Source organism: Dromiciops gliroides, chromosome 1, assembly GCF_019393635.1.
Source record: "Dromiciops gliroides isolate mDroGli1 chromosome 1, mDroGli1.pri, whole genome shotgun sequence".
NCBI lineage: Eukaryota > Metazoa > Chordata > Mammalia > Microbiotheria > Microbiotheriidae > Dromiciops > Dromiciops gliroides.
In genome coordinates, this window is record NC_057861.1 from 65,023,454 (window position 1) to 65,039,618 (window position 16,165).

Consider the following 16,165-nt stretch of genomic DNA (forward strand, 5'->3'; position numbering starts at 1 on the left):
GTGGCGCCTATTTCCCAGGATTGCTGTGAAGACAAAACCTTAAAGCCCTATATAAATGCTAGTTATTATTATCGATAGGGAGTCCCCGGAAGGACTGCGCCGTTGAAAGATCAATAGGGCAAAGGAATGCAAGGCCCGCGTCAGAAGCCTTAGTTGACTTCTACAATGCTCGCAGCGAACCCACGCACTCCACTGCAGCACACGCAACTGCACTACGCGTAAGTGGCATCTGGACGTCTAAAGGTCCTGTTTCACTCCAGGAACGCCCGCCCCTTCTCCAGGCTGTCCAATCCCGAAGCTGAGCTTTCACGTTGACGCCTCCGTCAGCCAATCATTGGACACCTCCTCCTGGGCTTTGAGCCAGCTGTCGGATGATTTATCAAGCGGTGGAAGAAAGAGCCCTCCGCCCTCCCTTCAGGAATGTCAATAGGCCGGAGGAAGAACTTGATCTCGCGAGGTTGCCTCCTCTCCGTCCCGCCTCCCTGTTCCCTCCCCAGGGGCCCCTGAGCGGGTCACGTGGCGGCTTCTTGCCCTATCAGCGGGTCGCATGGTGGGGTCGCCGAGGTTCCCGCCAAATACGAGCCGCGGCGGCTGGAGCAGCGGCGCCGGTGGGCGGGCGGGAGGTCGGGCGAGAAGCAGCCGCCGCGCGGGCCCTGCTTCACCGCCGCTGTGGTCGCTGCTGCCGCTACCGCCGCCGCCTGAGGGGAACCCGCTCCCGTGCGTCGCCACCGCCGGGGCGATGCTGGAGGAACCCGAGAGCCCGGCGCTCGGCCTGAGGGGGGTGGTGACAGGTACGGGAGTGGCGGCGGCGCCTCTCGGGCCCGGGGAGCGGGCGGTGGGGGAGCGGGGAGCGGGGCCTGAGCGCTGCGCTGGGCCGTTGGGGGAGGGGGCCGGGGCTCGAGGCAGTTGGGGGCCGGAGCTCCCCCGCTCGCACCCCAGGATGCCGAGCCCAGGTGGAGGGCGTTAGGGCCCTCCTGGGCCAACCCCTTCTAGACTTACAGATGGGGAAACTGAGTCCCAGAGAGTAGAAGCGGGAAAGACAGGATGCTGATAATGGGAGTTGACATCTAGAGCTCTAAGGTTTACATACATTATTCATTCCTACCTGAGCTTCGGAACCACACTCTTGGCTGTTATTGTCTCCATTTTACAGATAAGACAATTGAGGCTTGGAGAGGCAGAGGGTTGCCCAGCTAGTGAGGGTCCGAGGTAGGATTCCAGCCCAGGTCCATTGACTCCAGGTTCAGCATCCCTCCGGTTAGGCCACACTGGCCCTAGAAGGGCTTACCTGGAAGGTCATTTAACCCAAGCCCCTCATTTTACAAAGGCATAAAGCCCAGCCTCAGAGAGGAAGGTGCCTGGAAGGAATTTGAGAAATAGGCTTGTCCAGTCTCTCTGTCCATTCTGTAGAGGGGATAATTGGGCCAATAAGGTGAAATATCATATGGGAGAAAGACAAAATATGTACAGAGATCACTTAGTCCAGCAATTCTCAAAGTGTGTTCTGGGGACCCCTGGAGGGGGTCTGGGAAGTGAAAAACTTATTTTCATAATAATATTATTTTAATTTATGATACAGTAAATATCGCTAGCTATAACCCACATAAATAAAAGCTCTATGGGCAGTCAAGAATGATCTTTAAGAATGTAAAGTGGTCATGTAGACCAAAAGGTTTGAGAACTGCTTTGTTTTACTGAAGATATAGATACTGTAATATTGTGTATCATGGTTTCCAGTGTATGTCATATCTCCCTACTGGACTATAAATTCCTTGAGGATAAGGTCTTACACTTACTCTTGTCTAGTGCCAATGGTTTGAGGGTGGAGAGAGACTGTGATTTCACCAGCACCAACGTTATATGACCAATCCTTTGTAACTTGTAGTCTTAGAGAGTGGCTTGGGGCACTCAGAGGTTTAATCGACTTGCCCAGGCTCACACAACTAGTTTGTGTTTGAGGCATTTCTTTCTTTTTGGGGGAGTGGGGGGGGGCAATGAGGGTTAAGTGACTTGCCAGGCTGGATTTGAACTCAGGTCCTCCTGAATCCAGGACGGGTGCTTTATCCACTGTGCCACCTAGCTGCCCCTGTGTTAGAGGCATTTCTTGAACCCATCTTCCTGACTGAGGCTGGCCCAATATTCACTGTCTCTCTAATCAGTAAGCACCTAATGTTCTTAATTGAATGAATTTTAATAAGTTTTTGTCATTAGGGTTGTTGGTGGGCCTAGGTGATGCTGAAGAGCTAGCTGCCTGAGGCAGCCAGTATTTAAATAGCAATTTGGGTAAATTATCTCTCTTGGGCCTCATAGCAACCCAGTAGAAGAGGTACTATAGATGTTATTATCCCCATTTTAGAGATGAGGAAATAGGCTTAGAGAAGTTAAGTGAAGCCTTATTTGAACCCAGCATTCTCCACCATTACATCTTTGATAATTCAGTGAAATTGTTGATATCCTGTGGAAGCCAGCTGGCACAGTTCTTCTCTTTCTGTGGATGAATGTTGTGAAGGAATACAATTTGAAAGATGAGGTGGCTGAAAATTTCATATCCCTGAGCTGAGAAGAGATAAGCAGAAAAAACTTTTTGTTTTGATGGTATTAGTATCATGCCATATTGGACCTCATTCATTATGCATTAATACCTTCTTCATTCCCTTTGGATACCTAGATGAAAGAGGATGCTGATTCTGGGTCTGCTTTTATCATTTAAGCCTTGGAAGGAGGGTTTTGTTTTGATTCCATGGATAGCCAGCTAGCTGGTGCTTGCTGAATATCATAAAAGGCTCCATCTAATTTTCTGTTTTGTTTTTAGCAATAGTGCGTGTATTTTTCAACTTTTTGTGGTGAAAATGTGGTGTCAGTTGTCCATTGGCATTCTATTGTTCTGAAACTCTTCGGAAACGACATAATTAATTGTCTTTAAACAATAAACAATAGACTTTGAAGATTTTGTTAGAGGAGATTGATAACAGTCCGGTTTGGGATGATTTATTTAGGGTTAATTTGACAGTGAATGTTTTTCTAGAGCTTTTTCATTTTAGTTTGGTATATACTTCATCATATCAGTTTCCAAGCAAGGAAACTGAGCACACTACAGATATTTGTTATTCTCATAACATTCTATGAAATTGTATGCCTTCCTATTTTATAGATGTGAGAAGTTGAAACTGAGGCTCAGGGAGTTTTTTTGTCCTTAGAAAAATTAACGGTTATATAATATATATTTTTTCTTTTCCCAGTTCAGCTATATTACATTAACATACCACATTATCAAAGTATTATAGAAGTCATCCTAAATATGTATATTCATATCTCCTTGTCTAATTCCTACCTCTTCTTCTAGATGGAGCTCAAGTTCCAGTCCTTCCTTGAAGCTTTCCTTTCTTCCATAGTAATCTACTCTCCTGAATTTTCGAAGCACATATTTTCTGGACCACTAATTTGCTACTTATGTTTTGCCTTGAGGACAGCTTAGTTTTATGCTTTGTATTACTTGTAGTTGTATCTATACCATACCTTGCATACATCAGGTGCTTAGTAAATATTTGCTGATTGATTTCAATGTTTAGTAATTTATTTTTTGGTGCCTTTATTCACAGCCATGGAGTGCAAAGACAGACCAGCTTTTCCAGCCAAGAAATTAGTACAAGGTAAATTATTGGGATGGGATAAAGAATCAAGTTTGAAACTTTTTCTTTATTAGTATCTTTTAATGTAAATCACTGTGACCTATTGTTTAACTGTTATACATACATAGATGCATACACACATACACACTCATATATATTCCTCCTCTGGTAAACTGGACTTACAAGCTGCTTATAGGAGGAGGCTTCTTATTGGGTCTTTAATGTTTTAAACAAAGAATTCAGTTTAAGAATATCTCTTCTTGGGGCAGCTAGGTGGCACAGTGGATAGAGTACCGGCCCTGGAGTCAGGAGGACCTGAGTTCAAATCTGGCCTCAGACACTTGACACTTACTAGCTGTGTGACCCTGGGCAAGTCACTTAACCCCAATTGCCTCACCAAAAAAGAAAAGAAGAATATCTCTTCTCTTACACAGAAATGGTTTGCTTACCCCGTAGTCATATTTCAGGCAACTTTAATTGCCTGAAAAATGGTGGAAAAGTTCATAAAGTATCATACACTTTATTCTGTAAGAGAAGACCATAGATACTTTCCCACCAGATTTAGTATCATATGTAAAATTAATGTTTCTGATTTATCAAATTTTATTATCTGGTTCTTCCTAGCAATTTTAGTTCTCCAAAGATTAGTGGATAATTTTTATTGAAAGGATATTGCTACTAGAAGGAAACACACTGATAGCAATGAAATGTTACATCTTTCTGTGTGGAGGGAGACAGAAGTACTTCTAACAAAAAAAGCCCAGTAGTCTAATACCATGTACTGTAGGGATAAACAATACATTTTATTTCCTCCCATGTACTCTATTAACCAGCTACCTGGCCAACTTCTTGTTCCTTGTTCTTGATACTAATATCTTCTTCTTTTTGGTGGGGCAATGAGGGTTAAGTGACTTGCCCAGGGTAACACAGCTAGTAAGTGTCACGTGTCTGAAGCTGAATTTGAACTCAGGTCCTCCCAAATTCAGGGTCAGTGCTTTATCCACTGTGCCACCTAGCTGCCCCCAATACTAATATATTCTTACTTATACTTGGAATACTTTGACTCCTCAACTCTGTCTCTTAACTTACCTAGTCCTTTCAACTGCTAAAACCTTCCCTGATAAGATAACCTTCCATCTACTCTGTATATTTGCATGTTCTCTCCTTTCTTAGATGTGGACTTCATGAGGGTAGAGATCATATATTTGCCTTTTGTTATATTCCCAGATTTTAGCTGAGTGCCAAGATCATAGTAAGAACTTATTGAATTCTTGTTGACTTAAGTACAACAATTGATTATCTATTGAAGACTCTGGGGTGTCAAGGTTAAATTGTTCTGAGTGTACTGTATTGAGACACTGAGTCTGTAGTATATTTGAGAATGATTCCATTAAGATGGTTAAAAAAAAACCCACATGGGGCAGCTAGGTGGTTCAGTGAATAGAGCACCAGCCCTGGAATCAGGAGTACCTGAGTTCAAATCCGGCCTCAGACACTTGACACTTACTAGCTGTGTGACCCTGGGCAAGTCACTTAACCCCAATTGCCTCCAAAAGGGGAAAAAAAAAATTAAAAAAACCAAACCCACAGTTTAAGATGTCTGTTGTTTGGAAAATATATCTAAAAAACTCATTCTTTAAGAATGCTAGATAAAATTTAAAAATAGCTCCTATGTTTATAGCACTTGAAATTTACAAAGTGTATTCTTTATAACCTTGTGAAGTAGATTGTGCAAATATTATTATCCTCATTTTTACAAATGAGGAGACTGTGAGTTGAGCAGGTTAAGTGACTTGTCCACAGTCATAGCTAGCATTAAGGCTTGAGACTCAGATACTCTCTCTCTCTTAGGCCTCACTCAAGACTAAATTTATTTTTCATAGCAGCTGGATCATGTTCAAGGACTCATCTGTAAAGAGTAGGTAGAATTTGTGATAGACGAATGTGGAGTATGAAAATTATACTCTTACATATGTCTTCAGTTGATCCAGAAAGTCTCAAATTTTTTTGGAACTCTGAAATAACCTTGTTAAAGGGTTGTCAGCATTCTTTTTCAGGACAAGCTTTGATGGTAAACTAGTAAGAAAAAAGTATTGCTTTTTTCCCTTCACTTTCTCTTCCTTTTCTAAGTTTGATAAAGTCAATAATTTTAAAGGCAATAACATTAAGTGACAATAAAATAAAATGCAAACAGCGTGGCATTTTGTACCATTCACCATTTAGCTCCAACCTATCTTTCCAGACTTTCTGTCATAACCCTTCATGTACACTATGATCTCTCCAAATTGGTTCACTCTCTGTAACCTGGAATGCTCACTCCCCACACTTCTGCCTTTTTAGCTTCAAGGCTCAGTTTTGGTCCCATCTTCTATCAGAATGAGGCCTTTGTTTAATCCTCCAGTTGTACTTTTCTTTTTTAGGTTGCCTTGCATTTGTTTCTCAGTTATATGTCCCCAATAGAACATAAACTCCTTAAAAACAAGAAATGTCTTGTTTTTGGCTTTGTATTCTGAATGTTTAACACAGTGCCTGCCAAAGTGTTTGTTGAGTTGTCTTGGCTTTTTTTTTTTTTTACTCTTAATGTCTCAACATGATCCCATAATCCGTAGAACTTTAAGGGTTTCAAGTGTTTTCCTCACAATAACTTTGTGAGGTGGGTAAAATAGGGATTATCGCTCTGTTATTGAAACTGAGGCTCAAAGGGATGAAACCATTTTCCAAAATTCACTTGCTAGGAACTAAACGGAACTATAATCCTGGAACCTTGATCTTCTGATTGCATATCTGGGCCCTTACTCACACACAAGATGGCATATAGAGAACAGTGTTGAACCTGGGTTCAGAAAGACCTGAATTTAAATTCATCTTGCTCTAGAAATTGACTAGCTGTATGACCCTAGGCATCACTTAACCTCTTTCAGTCTCAGTTTCCTCATCTGTAAAAAGGAGATGATAATAAATAATAGCACCTATTTTCACAGAGTTGTGGTATGGGTCAAATGAAATAATATATATAAAATGCTTTGAAAATTTTAAAGGGCTATATATATTATTACTACTTACTAAATGGTAGTTTTTTGGTTTTGGTTTTTTGCTATTTCAGCTCGATTGCCTTTCAAGAGATTGATTCCTGTACCAAAGGAGAAAACTGATGGACACTCAGATAGCAAGAAATCAGGTTCTCAAAGTGTTTCTGTTGAAAATAAAGTCTCTGATTTAGATACACCTTTGGAGAACTTGGAAACTGACTGTCAGTTGAACTCTGGAGTGGAGTTCACTTCAAAACTTGTGAATGGGAAGGGTCCATTAGATAACTTTTTAACAAGAAAGGTGAAAAGCCAAATTGACCAACCACTGGTCATAATTGATTTGACAGAAGACTCTAATGACAGACTGGTCAGTTCTATGGACCACAGTAAATTAAATTCTGAAGCATTTTCATCCAGAGAGACCATAAATGGGATCAGAGAAAAAGAAGACAAAGCTCTGATGGGGCCATCAAATGCCATTCAGAATCACAAGGTGGCAATATCAGAGAAGGCCAGTTCCGAAGATTCCACTGTAACACATAAGAATGAAGTCTTGAAGGATGAAGACTCAAAGAAAGGCTCATTCACATCCCTCCCTGAGTTGATACATCTTCCAAAAATGTGCTCAGAAAAGAAGCAGGACAGTTGGAGTAAAGTCGAGGGTATCCTTTGTAAAGGGAAGGTGCCTGTAGTGGTCTTGCAGGATATCCTGGCTGTCAAATCACTTCCAGTGGCATATTTGGATGAGAGCATTACCTCTGAAAGTGAGGTCCTAGAATTATGCCCTGAAGGTGACTCTGTACTTAGTCACTCCTCACTGAGCTCTCCCTCTTCCACTAGTTCACCTGAAGGACCATCTGTATCTGAGAAAAAGAGAATCAATATTAGTCCTTTATCTACCACCACACCTGTACATAAGGTAAGTATCTTTCAGTATATTTCAAAAAAAGCCTTTAAAAAACCACCATGCATTGTGGTGTGCTAATCACTGGCATTGAGGAGACTGTTCTAAGTGCCTAATTTGCATGTAGTTATTGCCAACTCAATTAGCTGTGGGTAATTGGCCTGAACAGGTACCTCAGAAACCTCATTTCAGATACTGGCTTCAATCTATTTCAGCAGAGTGGCAGTTAAATAAAAAATAATTCACTTCCTGTCCCTTTCCTTATGGAATTTGCCGACAGGAACTGAAATGATTAGAAACTGTCAGAGGTAGGGAAAAAGAAGAACACAAAACTTGGATTGCCTTGTCAGCTTTATGAATTCTGTAGCATCAATTTTAGTTATTTTGGCTGCCTGTTTAGAAACTTCTAGCACATTTCTTATTTTTTTCTCTTGTCTCTTCAGACTAGTTTTGAAAGGCCCCAGAAGTACTGCTTCTGTAATGACATTTTATATGTCTGTTAGTTATTGATGATGGCCTTGTTAGCTCATTTAGTTGTCTTCTTGATAGCTTTCTTTTATTGTCATTTAGATAAAGTTAATAGAAGATTTTGAAAAATGACTAACAACTCCTTTTTATGTAATGATTTATACCTCAAATTGGATATTCATATCATGCTGTTTGTTTAAACAAAAAAAGTTAATGTTGCTGAAACCTATCATCTTAAATGGCTCTGTTTTCTTATTTCTCCCCCAAATTATTACATTCTTTGGCCTTTTTTCAGCTTGTATCTTTGTGGTTTCTTTCCTTTTATCCTTTTCTCAAGGGGTATGGTAGTAAAGAAGGAATACGTTTTTTCTTGCTTTAAGAAAAAGATTTATTTTAAATTTAACCTTAAACTGTAACAAAATCAATTAACTTTGTAAATATTTACATTTAAATAATAATATGGATCTCAACACATAAAATATCTATAACAGCATGTCATTTTCTTCATTTGGAGTTCATTGTAGTTTTTTAAAATCTGTTTATATCACACCTTTTCCTATTAATCAGGTTGAGGTGGTTTTTTTTCCTTCCATTTTTTCAAATGAACGTTTAGGTTTGTATTTCCAAGAATGACTTTCTTTAAAAAAAAAAAAGTTCCTCAAACATCAATCAGGAATGGTAGAATATTTCCTTATGGCCAAATGATCGTAGGGGTTTTAGTATGATTTTAGAAAATAAATGCTGTAATTTTTAGTGTGAACATTACCCCTAGTGCCTCTATTTTTCAAGGGAGAATGACTCACCAGAGATCAGTTTATTTCAAAAGAAAGGATAAAGGAAAATTCTTTGAAATTTTAATGTTCAAAAAAAATTTTAATGTAAAGCTCTGGGATTTATATTAAATTCCTGTCACAGATGTATTTTATAAATATCTAGTGTTTTTAATAAAGTCTGATGTCAGCCATCTTGTTTTGTAAAGCACTTTGCATCCATTTGTAGACTTATCAATTATTTGGATTTTTTCTAGGCTACTGTGGGAGAACTAATTTATCACATGATGTATTGCATCCAGTGAACACTGAGAAAAAGAAATGTACATATCTTCATTTAAATAATTTACTTTTGATTCCCATTTCCTCTCTACAAGATTCTTTTTTACATTGAGAACACCAAAAATGGTATCTTTGGTGTAGAGTAATGAAGTAAACATCTGACCTTGTCAAATGCACAAGTACTACAGAAACATTACCAATTATATGAATGAATTATTATGGATTTAGGAATTAATATGCTACATCTTACATAGTTTAAGTGCTGGAGATGTAATTTCTCTTGTATTAAGTACAATCTTTTTCTTTTTTAAATAGTATTTTTTTCTAATTACATGTAAAGATAATTTTCAACATTCTTTTTTATAAGATTTTGAGTTCCAAATTTTTCTCCCTCCCAAAGACAGCAAGAAATCTGATATAGATTATAGATTTACAATCATGTCAAACAAATTTCCACATTAGTCTTGTTTTGAAAGAAGAATCAGAACAAAAGGGAAAAACCATGAGAAAGCAAAAATAAGCCCCCAAAGTGAAAATAGTATGCTTTTATCTACATTCAGACTCTGTAGTTCTTTCTCTGGATGTGGAAAGCATTTTCCACCATGAGTCTTTTGGTGGAATTATCTTTGATCGTTGTATTGCTGAGAAGAACTAAGTCTGTCATAGTTGATCATTGAACAATGTTGCTGTTACTGTATACAGTGTTTTCCTGGTTCTGCTCACTTCATCATGTACAGTTTTGAAGCTTAATTTCACCTTTGAATTGTTAATTTTAATTTTTTTTGTGATGCTCTAGGAGAAAATTCTAGTAGTAATAACATTTTGATTTTTCCACGATCTCATTGCTGTGGTTATCTTTTCCACTATTGCAGATTGTAGTTAATTAATTATTATTATTATTATTATTTTTTTTTTTTAGTGAGGCAATTGGGGTTAAGTGACTTGCCCAGGGTCACACAGCTAGTAAGTGTTAAGTGTCTGAGGCTGGATTTGAACTCAGGTACTCCTGACTCCAGGGCCGATGCTCTATCCACTTCAACACCTAGCTGTCCCTCAGATTGTAGTTAATCCATGTCTTCTCATCCTCTGTTCTTCTTCACTGAGTCTTTTTTGTAAATTTTCCTTAGATCTACCCAGGGTTTAGAGGTCTTTTTTTCGTCTTCTTAATATTTTTTTGTGGATTGGGTTGTCCATGTGCTATTTTGTTGCCATTTATTTAAAAGTTCTCCCCAAATAATAAGTCTTTTAACTAATCTGGAGGCTATTATAGAAATATTACCCTAGATACTGAAAAAGTAGAACTTTGTTTAGAAGTAGGAAGTTTGGAAAAACACCCAAATTCTAACTTTGAGGTTGAGTTTTTTGTTTTTGTTTTTGCGTGAGGCAATGGGGGGTTAAGTGACTTGCCCAGGGTCACACAGCTAGTAAGTGTTAGGTGTCTGAGGCCGGATTTGAACTCAGGTACTCCTGAATCCAGGGCCGGTGCTTCATCTACTGCGCCATCTAGCTGCCCCCTGAGGTTGAGTTTTAAAAGAGTAGATAAAGGGGCGGCTAGGTGGCGAAGTGGATGAAGCACCGGCCCTGGATTCAGGAGTACCTGAGTTCAAATCCGGCCTCAGACACCTAACACTTACTAGCTGTGTGACCCTGGGCAAGTCACTTAACCCCCCATTGCCTCACCAAAAAAAAAAAAAGGTAGATAAAGAGCAAGAAGGCCTCATTGATTAATGTTTCTGGTAGTGTCTTCCATTTGACAATTGTATCTACCCCATGTGCTCAAGGAAAACTTTAGTTTTGGCAACCTGACTTTATTGCTGGGGGGTTTTACTAAATATAATGTGATTTGGCTTAATGGATAAAGCCTCAACTTGCTTTGTGTTGATTATCATGAAGACTCAGTTCTTGGTATTGTATTTCTGGTATTGGAGTAAATAAATTAATTCCTTCAGCCTGACTCATTTTTACAAGATGTGTCCCACTTATCTCAGTTTAGACTTCAGGCTCCTGTAATCTCTTCTGTTTTTTCCTCTTCCCCTCCTTAAACCCCCACCCCCTCTTTTTCTCAATCTGCTCTTCAATGATTACCCCAATTTTAGTCAGCTACCTTCTGAAATTAAATGTTCTGAATTTACTAGAGTGTATTCCTTCTTCTAACACTTACCTCTCCCTTTTTTCAGTCCATCTAAAATTGATCCTTTTCCCTAACTTCTCTATTTTTGTTGAGGGAACAGTTAAGCAGGTTCCCAGCTTTTAACCCTTCACTCTCACCCCATTTCTCTAATTAGTAACTAAATCTTGCTTTTCTGCCTCCATATTTTTCCTATCCTTCCTCTTTTCTTCAGTCATACTACTCCCACCCTAGTTCAGACCCCCATCACCTCTTCTTGGACTGTTGCAGTAGCATCATATGTAGCCTTTGTTTCTATTCACTCCTATCCTAAATCCACAGTGTCAAATTAATATTCCAAAAGCATCAGTTTGACCATGTCACTCCCATACTGCTTGTTATCTCAAGGATAAAATACAAACTCCTCTGACATTTAAAGCTCTTCACAATCTGCTTCTAGTATCTTTCCAGCCTGATCTACACATTTACTCCCCCTCATTCCCTCTTTGTTCCACCCAAAGTAGCCTGCTTATTGTCTCTATATGAGATTCCGTCTGCTGCCCCCTCGTGCCTAGAATACTCCTGGACTCTACCTCCTAGGCTTCCTATCTTCCTTCAGAACATATCTCAGGTACCTTCTAGGAGGCCTGTCCTAATTCCTCTTCAGTTATTAATGCCTCAAGCCACTCCTACCTCCCAATACATTGTACTTATTTAGTGTAGATTTTGTATATACTTATGTGCATGCGTCTTTTCTCAGCATAATAATACAAGTCCCTTGAAGGTAGAGACCTTTTCTGGTTGGTTAGTTTGTTTTGGTCTTTGTGGTCTTAGTACCTAGCTAAGTGTTTGGGGCATAGCACGTGTTCAAATGCTTATTTAATTAAATTGAATTGCACTCCAAGAAGCAAAGAGTATTTGGACTTAGCAGTTGGTGCGGGAGCTATAGTTACCTTCCCAGAAGTAGGACTGTGCTTCCCATATGTCTGTAACACTAGGTGTGTTTGGGAGCTGGTTCTATTCTCCCTATCAACTACCCCCCCTCCCCCAGTTGTTCTATTTCCTAATTTGTAGGCTGAAACCTACTGAAAGCTATAGTAACCTTTCCCTACCTACTCGAGAGCACCCATCTATCCTGGGGCATCATGCATTGGAGTTATAATGTCTTAGCCCCTTCATTATCATCACCTGGGTCTGGTGCCCCCTTACTCATCAACCAGCTATATTCCCTCTGACTGGAAATTACCCTCGTCTCAGTGGGACTCATTCGGTATCAGTTCCTGTCCATAATTACCTCCAAAGGTAGAGGAAAGAGGGAACTACTCTGACCCCATTTGGGGCCCTTATATTAGTTTTCCCATATCCCAAAATCACTGGCACCATTCTCTGCCCAAGGCTGACCAATTCTGGTTCTCTGGCATCATTCCTTCCTCACTTTGGAGCAAGAGAATTTGTTCCTCTCCCAAACAGCTGACCTTAGTCTGTTTTCCCTCCACTTCTATTGTTCTTTTTTTTTTTTTTTTTGTTAGGCAATTGGGGTTAAGTGACTTGCCCAGGGTCACACAGCTAGTAAGTGTTAATTAAGTGTCTGAGGCCGGATTTGAACTCAGGTACTCCTGACTCCAGGGCCGGTGCTTTATCCACTGTGCCACCTAGCTGCCCCTCTTCTATTGTTCTTATATCTGCTTTTTGCAGGTTTTCTTGCTTTGTTTTTAGCTAGTTTTGTGTAGTATCTCTCTTTCACCCCTATTTGTTCTAATCTGCTCTGGACTTTGAAAGTAGCCATCTAAATTTGTTAGAATTGTATGTAAAATAAAAACAAAGAGACTTTTTAGAATTCTGTGTGAAATAAAAGTAGACTGGTTCTCTTAGGAGTAAAATATATTAACTGAGAGTCTCTATAGTATAACTATGGATCTCTATAGAGTCTTGTCTTAACACAACAAATCATTGAACTTTACCACAGGCTTGCAAAGCCCTTGATGTAGCATGTCTGTTTTGATCCTCTCACTAACCCCCTGAAATAAGCTTTATGGGTATTAGTATTATTAGCTTTTGTCAACTGGCTTCTGACCTCATCACCAAACTGAAACTGTTCTCTTATTACATGATCTTTTAATTGACACACCTGATAGTGTTTTCTCAATCCTCATCCTTCTGGACCTCTTTGTGGTATTTGAAAAATGTCGAACACCATCTTAATTATAATTTCTTTGCAGATGACTTGCATATCTATTTATCCAGCTCTCATCTCTCTTCCAAGCTCTAGTTCCATATTACTAACTGCCTAGTGGACATCACCCTACCCACCCCCTTTTACCTCCCTTCATTCCCAATTCAACATGTCTAGAACAGAATTCATCTTTTCCCCCAAAACCCACCCTTCTACCAGACTTTCCTATTCTCTTGAGGGTACTGTCATTCTTCCAGTCTCCCAGGTTCATAACCTTGTTGTTATGCTTGATGCCTTATTCTTCTTCACCTGACATATCCAATCTTGTCAATCTTTTTGCCTTTACTTCCTCTGCAACGATTCTTGAAACTGCCTCCTTCTCACATAACCACAACTTTAGTTAAGACTATCATCATATCTCACCTAAACTGCTGCGATGGACTCCTAATTGATCTCTCTCAATCCGTCCTTTACTCAAACCTATCATCCACATAGCTGTCAAAGTGATTTTCCTTAAGGGTAGCTCTGACTGTGTAATTCCCCTACTCAGTAAACTTCAGTGACTCCCTCTTGCTTATAGGATAAATATATAAACTCCTTTCCTTAGTTTTTTTTTTTTTTTTTGCGGGGCAATGGGGGTTAAGTGACTTGCCCAGGGTCACACAGCTAGTAAGTGTCAAGTGTCTGAGGCTGGATTTGAACTCAGGTACTCCTGAATCCAGGGCTGGTGCTTTATCCACTGCGCCACCTAGCCGCCCCAGTTTTTTTTAATCATAAAAATATTTTATTATTTTCCAGTTAGATGTAGAGATAGTTTTCAACATTTGTTTTTATAAGATTTCTAGTTTTAAATTTTTCTACCCCCCTCCTTTCCCTTTCCCCTCCCCAAGACAACAAGCGATCTGATATAGGTTTATATATGTACATTCACATTAAACATATTTCGGCATTAATCATGTTGTGAAAGAAGAATCAGAACAAAAGAGAAAAACCTCAAAAAACAAAAAAAAAGTAGAAACAGTATGGTTCAGTCTGCATCTAGATTCCATAGTTCTTTTTTCTGAATGTGGAGAGCATTTTCCATCATGAGTCCTTTGGAATTATCTTGGATCATTGTATTACTGAGAAGAGTTAAATCTATCATATTGATACTGTGTTCTGCTCATGTCATTTAGCATCAATTCATGTAAGTCTTTCCAGGTTTTTCTGAATCTGCCTGCTTATCATTTCTTATAGCACAATAATATTCCATTATATTCATATACCACAACTTGGTTAGGCATTCCCCAATTAAAGGGCATCTCCTCAATTTCCAATTCTTTGCTACCACAAAAAGAGCAGCTATAAATATTTTTGTACATGTAGGTCCTTTTCCCTTTTTTATGATCTCTTTGGGATATAGACCTAATAGTGGTATTGCTGGGTCAAAGGGTATGCACAGTTTTATAGCTCTTTGGGCATAGTTTTAAATTGCTCTCCAGAATGGTTGGGCCAGCTCCACCAACAATGCATTAGTATTCCAATTTTCCCACAGCTTCTCTAACATTTATTATTTTCCTTTTTTGTCATATTAGCCAATCTGATAGGTGAGGTGGTACCTCAGAGTTGTTTTAAATGTGCATTTCTCTAATCAATAGTGATTTAGAGCATTTTTTTCATATGGCAATAGATAGCTTTGATTTCTTCATCTGAAAACTACCTGTTCCTATCCTTTGACCATTTCTCAAATGGGGAATCTTTCTTTAGTTTTTAAAGTCCTTTACAACTTGCCCCACAGGTGGGTGGAGTATATTTAGACAGAGGGCACAGGTGTGAGTTGAATATGAAGGGATGATATCTTTTTTTAATTATTATTTTTTTATGGGGCAATTGGGGTTAAGTGACTTGCCCAGGGTCACACAGCTAGTAAGTGTGTCAAGTGTCTGAGGTCAGATTTGAACTCAGGTACTCCTGAATCCAGGGCTGGTGCTTTAACCACTGCACCATCTAGCGCCCCCCCCCCCTGCTTTATTCTTAATAGCAAAAAATAACCCTCTGTCCAATGACTGTGGTATGGCTGAATAAACAAATGCATCAGAGAATGGTTGTACCATGAGCAACACTAAGAAAGACGTTGATAAATTATAGAGTATCCAGAGGAAAGCCTCTAGGATGATGAAGTGTCTTGAGTCCATGTCATATGAAGGCTGTCTGAAGAAAGTGGGAAGGTCTAGCCTGGAGAAGAGAAACTAAAGAGGGATAGGATAGCTATCCTCACACAAAAAAGGTAAAAGTTCCTGCTCTGGACGATTGTTGGCCTGCCCACAGGGTGTTATGCCCACAGGCTGGAGTGTTAACAGAGTAAGTGTTGCTAGTAGCTCACTGCTCAAAGAATCCAAGCAGGCAGCAGTCAGTGAGTGAAGGTGTCTTTATTCATCTTCCTGAAGATGGGCACTCTTCTGAATGTGCCAGAGAGTGCATTGAAGTAAGGTCCTGCACCTCTATTTATACCACCAAGGGGAACCTTTCAACCAGTCACATTATACTATTTTATAATTCCTTATTTGCGCACTATTTCCCTTTCTACATACAGCATAATGGTAACAACCAATCAGATTGTACCAAGCAGACCAATCACAATACTAGAAACTAGTCAGGTGGTACCAACCAACCAAGCCGATTTTACAAACTATGATACTAGACCATAACCTATTCTGGGCAAGAGTGTCCCCTCCTCCTTAGAACAATGCTTTACATTGCAAAAGTTATTTACATAACTTTTCAAGAAAGAAAACCTAAGTCAGGGTTTGACCAATCAGATTGT

General features: G+C 39.5%; 1 protein-coding gene across 1 annotated transcript in view; it reads left to right on the forward strand.

The window, feature by feature from the left end:
* The first annotated feature begins 550 nt into the window (after positions 1–550).
* The window catches only part of CHAF1A (chromatin assembly factor 1 subunit A), a 57,803-nt gene continuing 42,188 nt past the window's right edge, over positions 551–16,165 (forward strand). Inside the window, exons 1-3 of the mRNA XM_043975551.1 lie at positions 551–791; positions 3,600–3,650; positions 6,733–7,577. Coding sequence (XP_043831486.1) covers positions 740–791; positions 3,600–3,650; positions 6,733–7,577 — 948 coding nt within the window. The 5' untranslated portion in view covers positions 551–739. The remainder of the gene's footprint in view (positions 792–3,599; positions 3,651–6,732; positions 7,578–16,165) is intronic.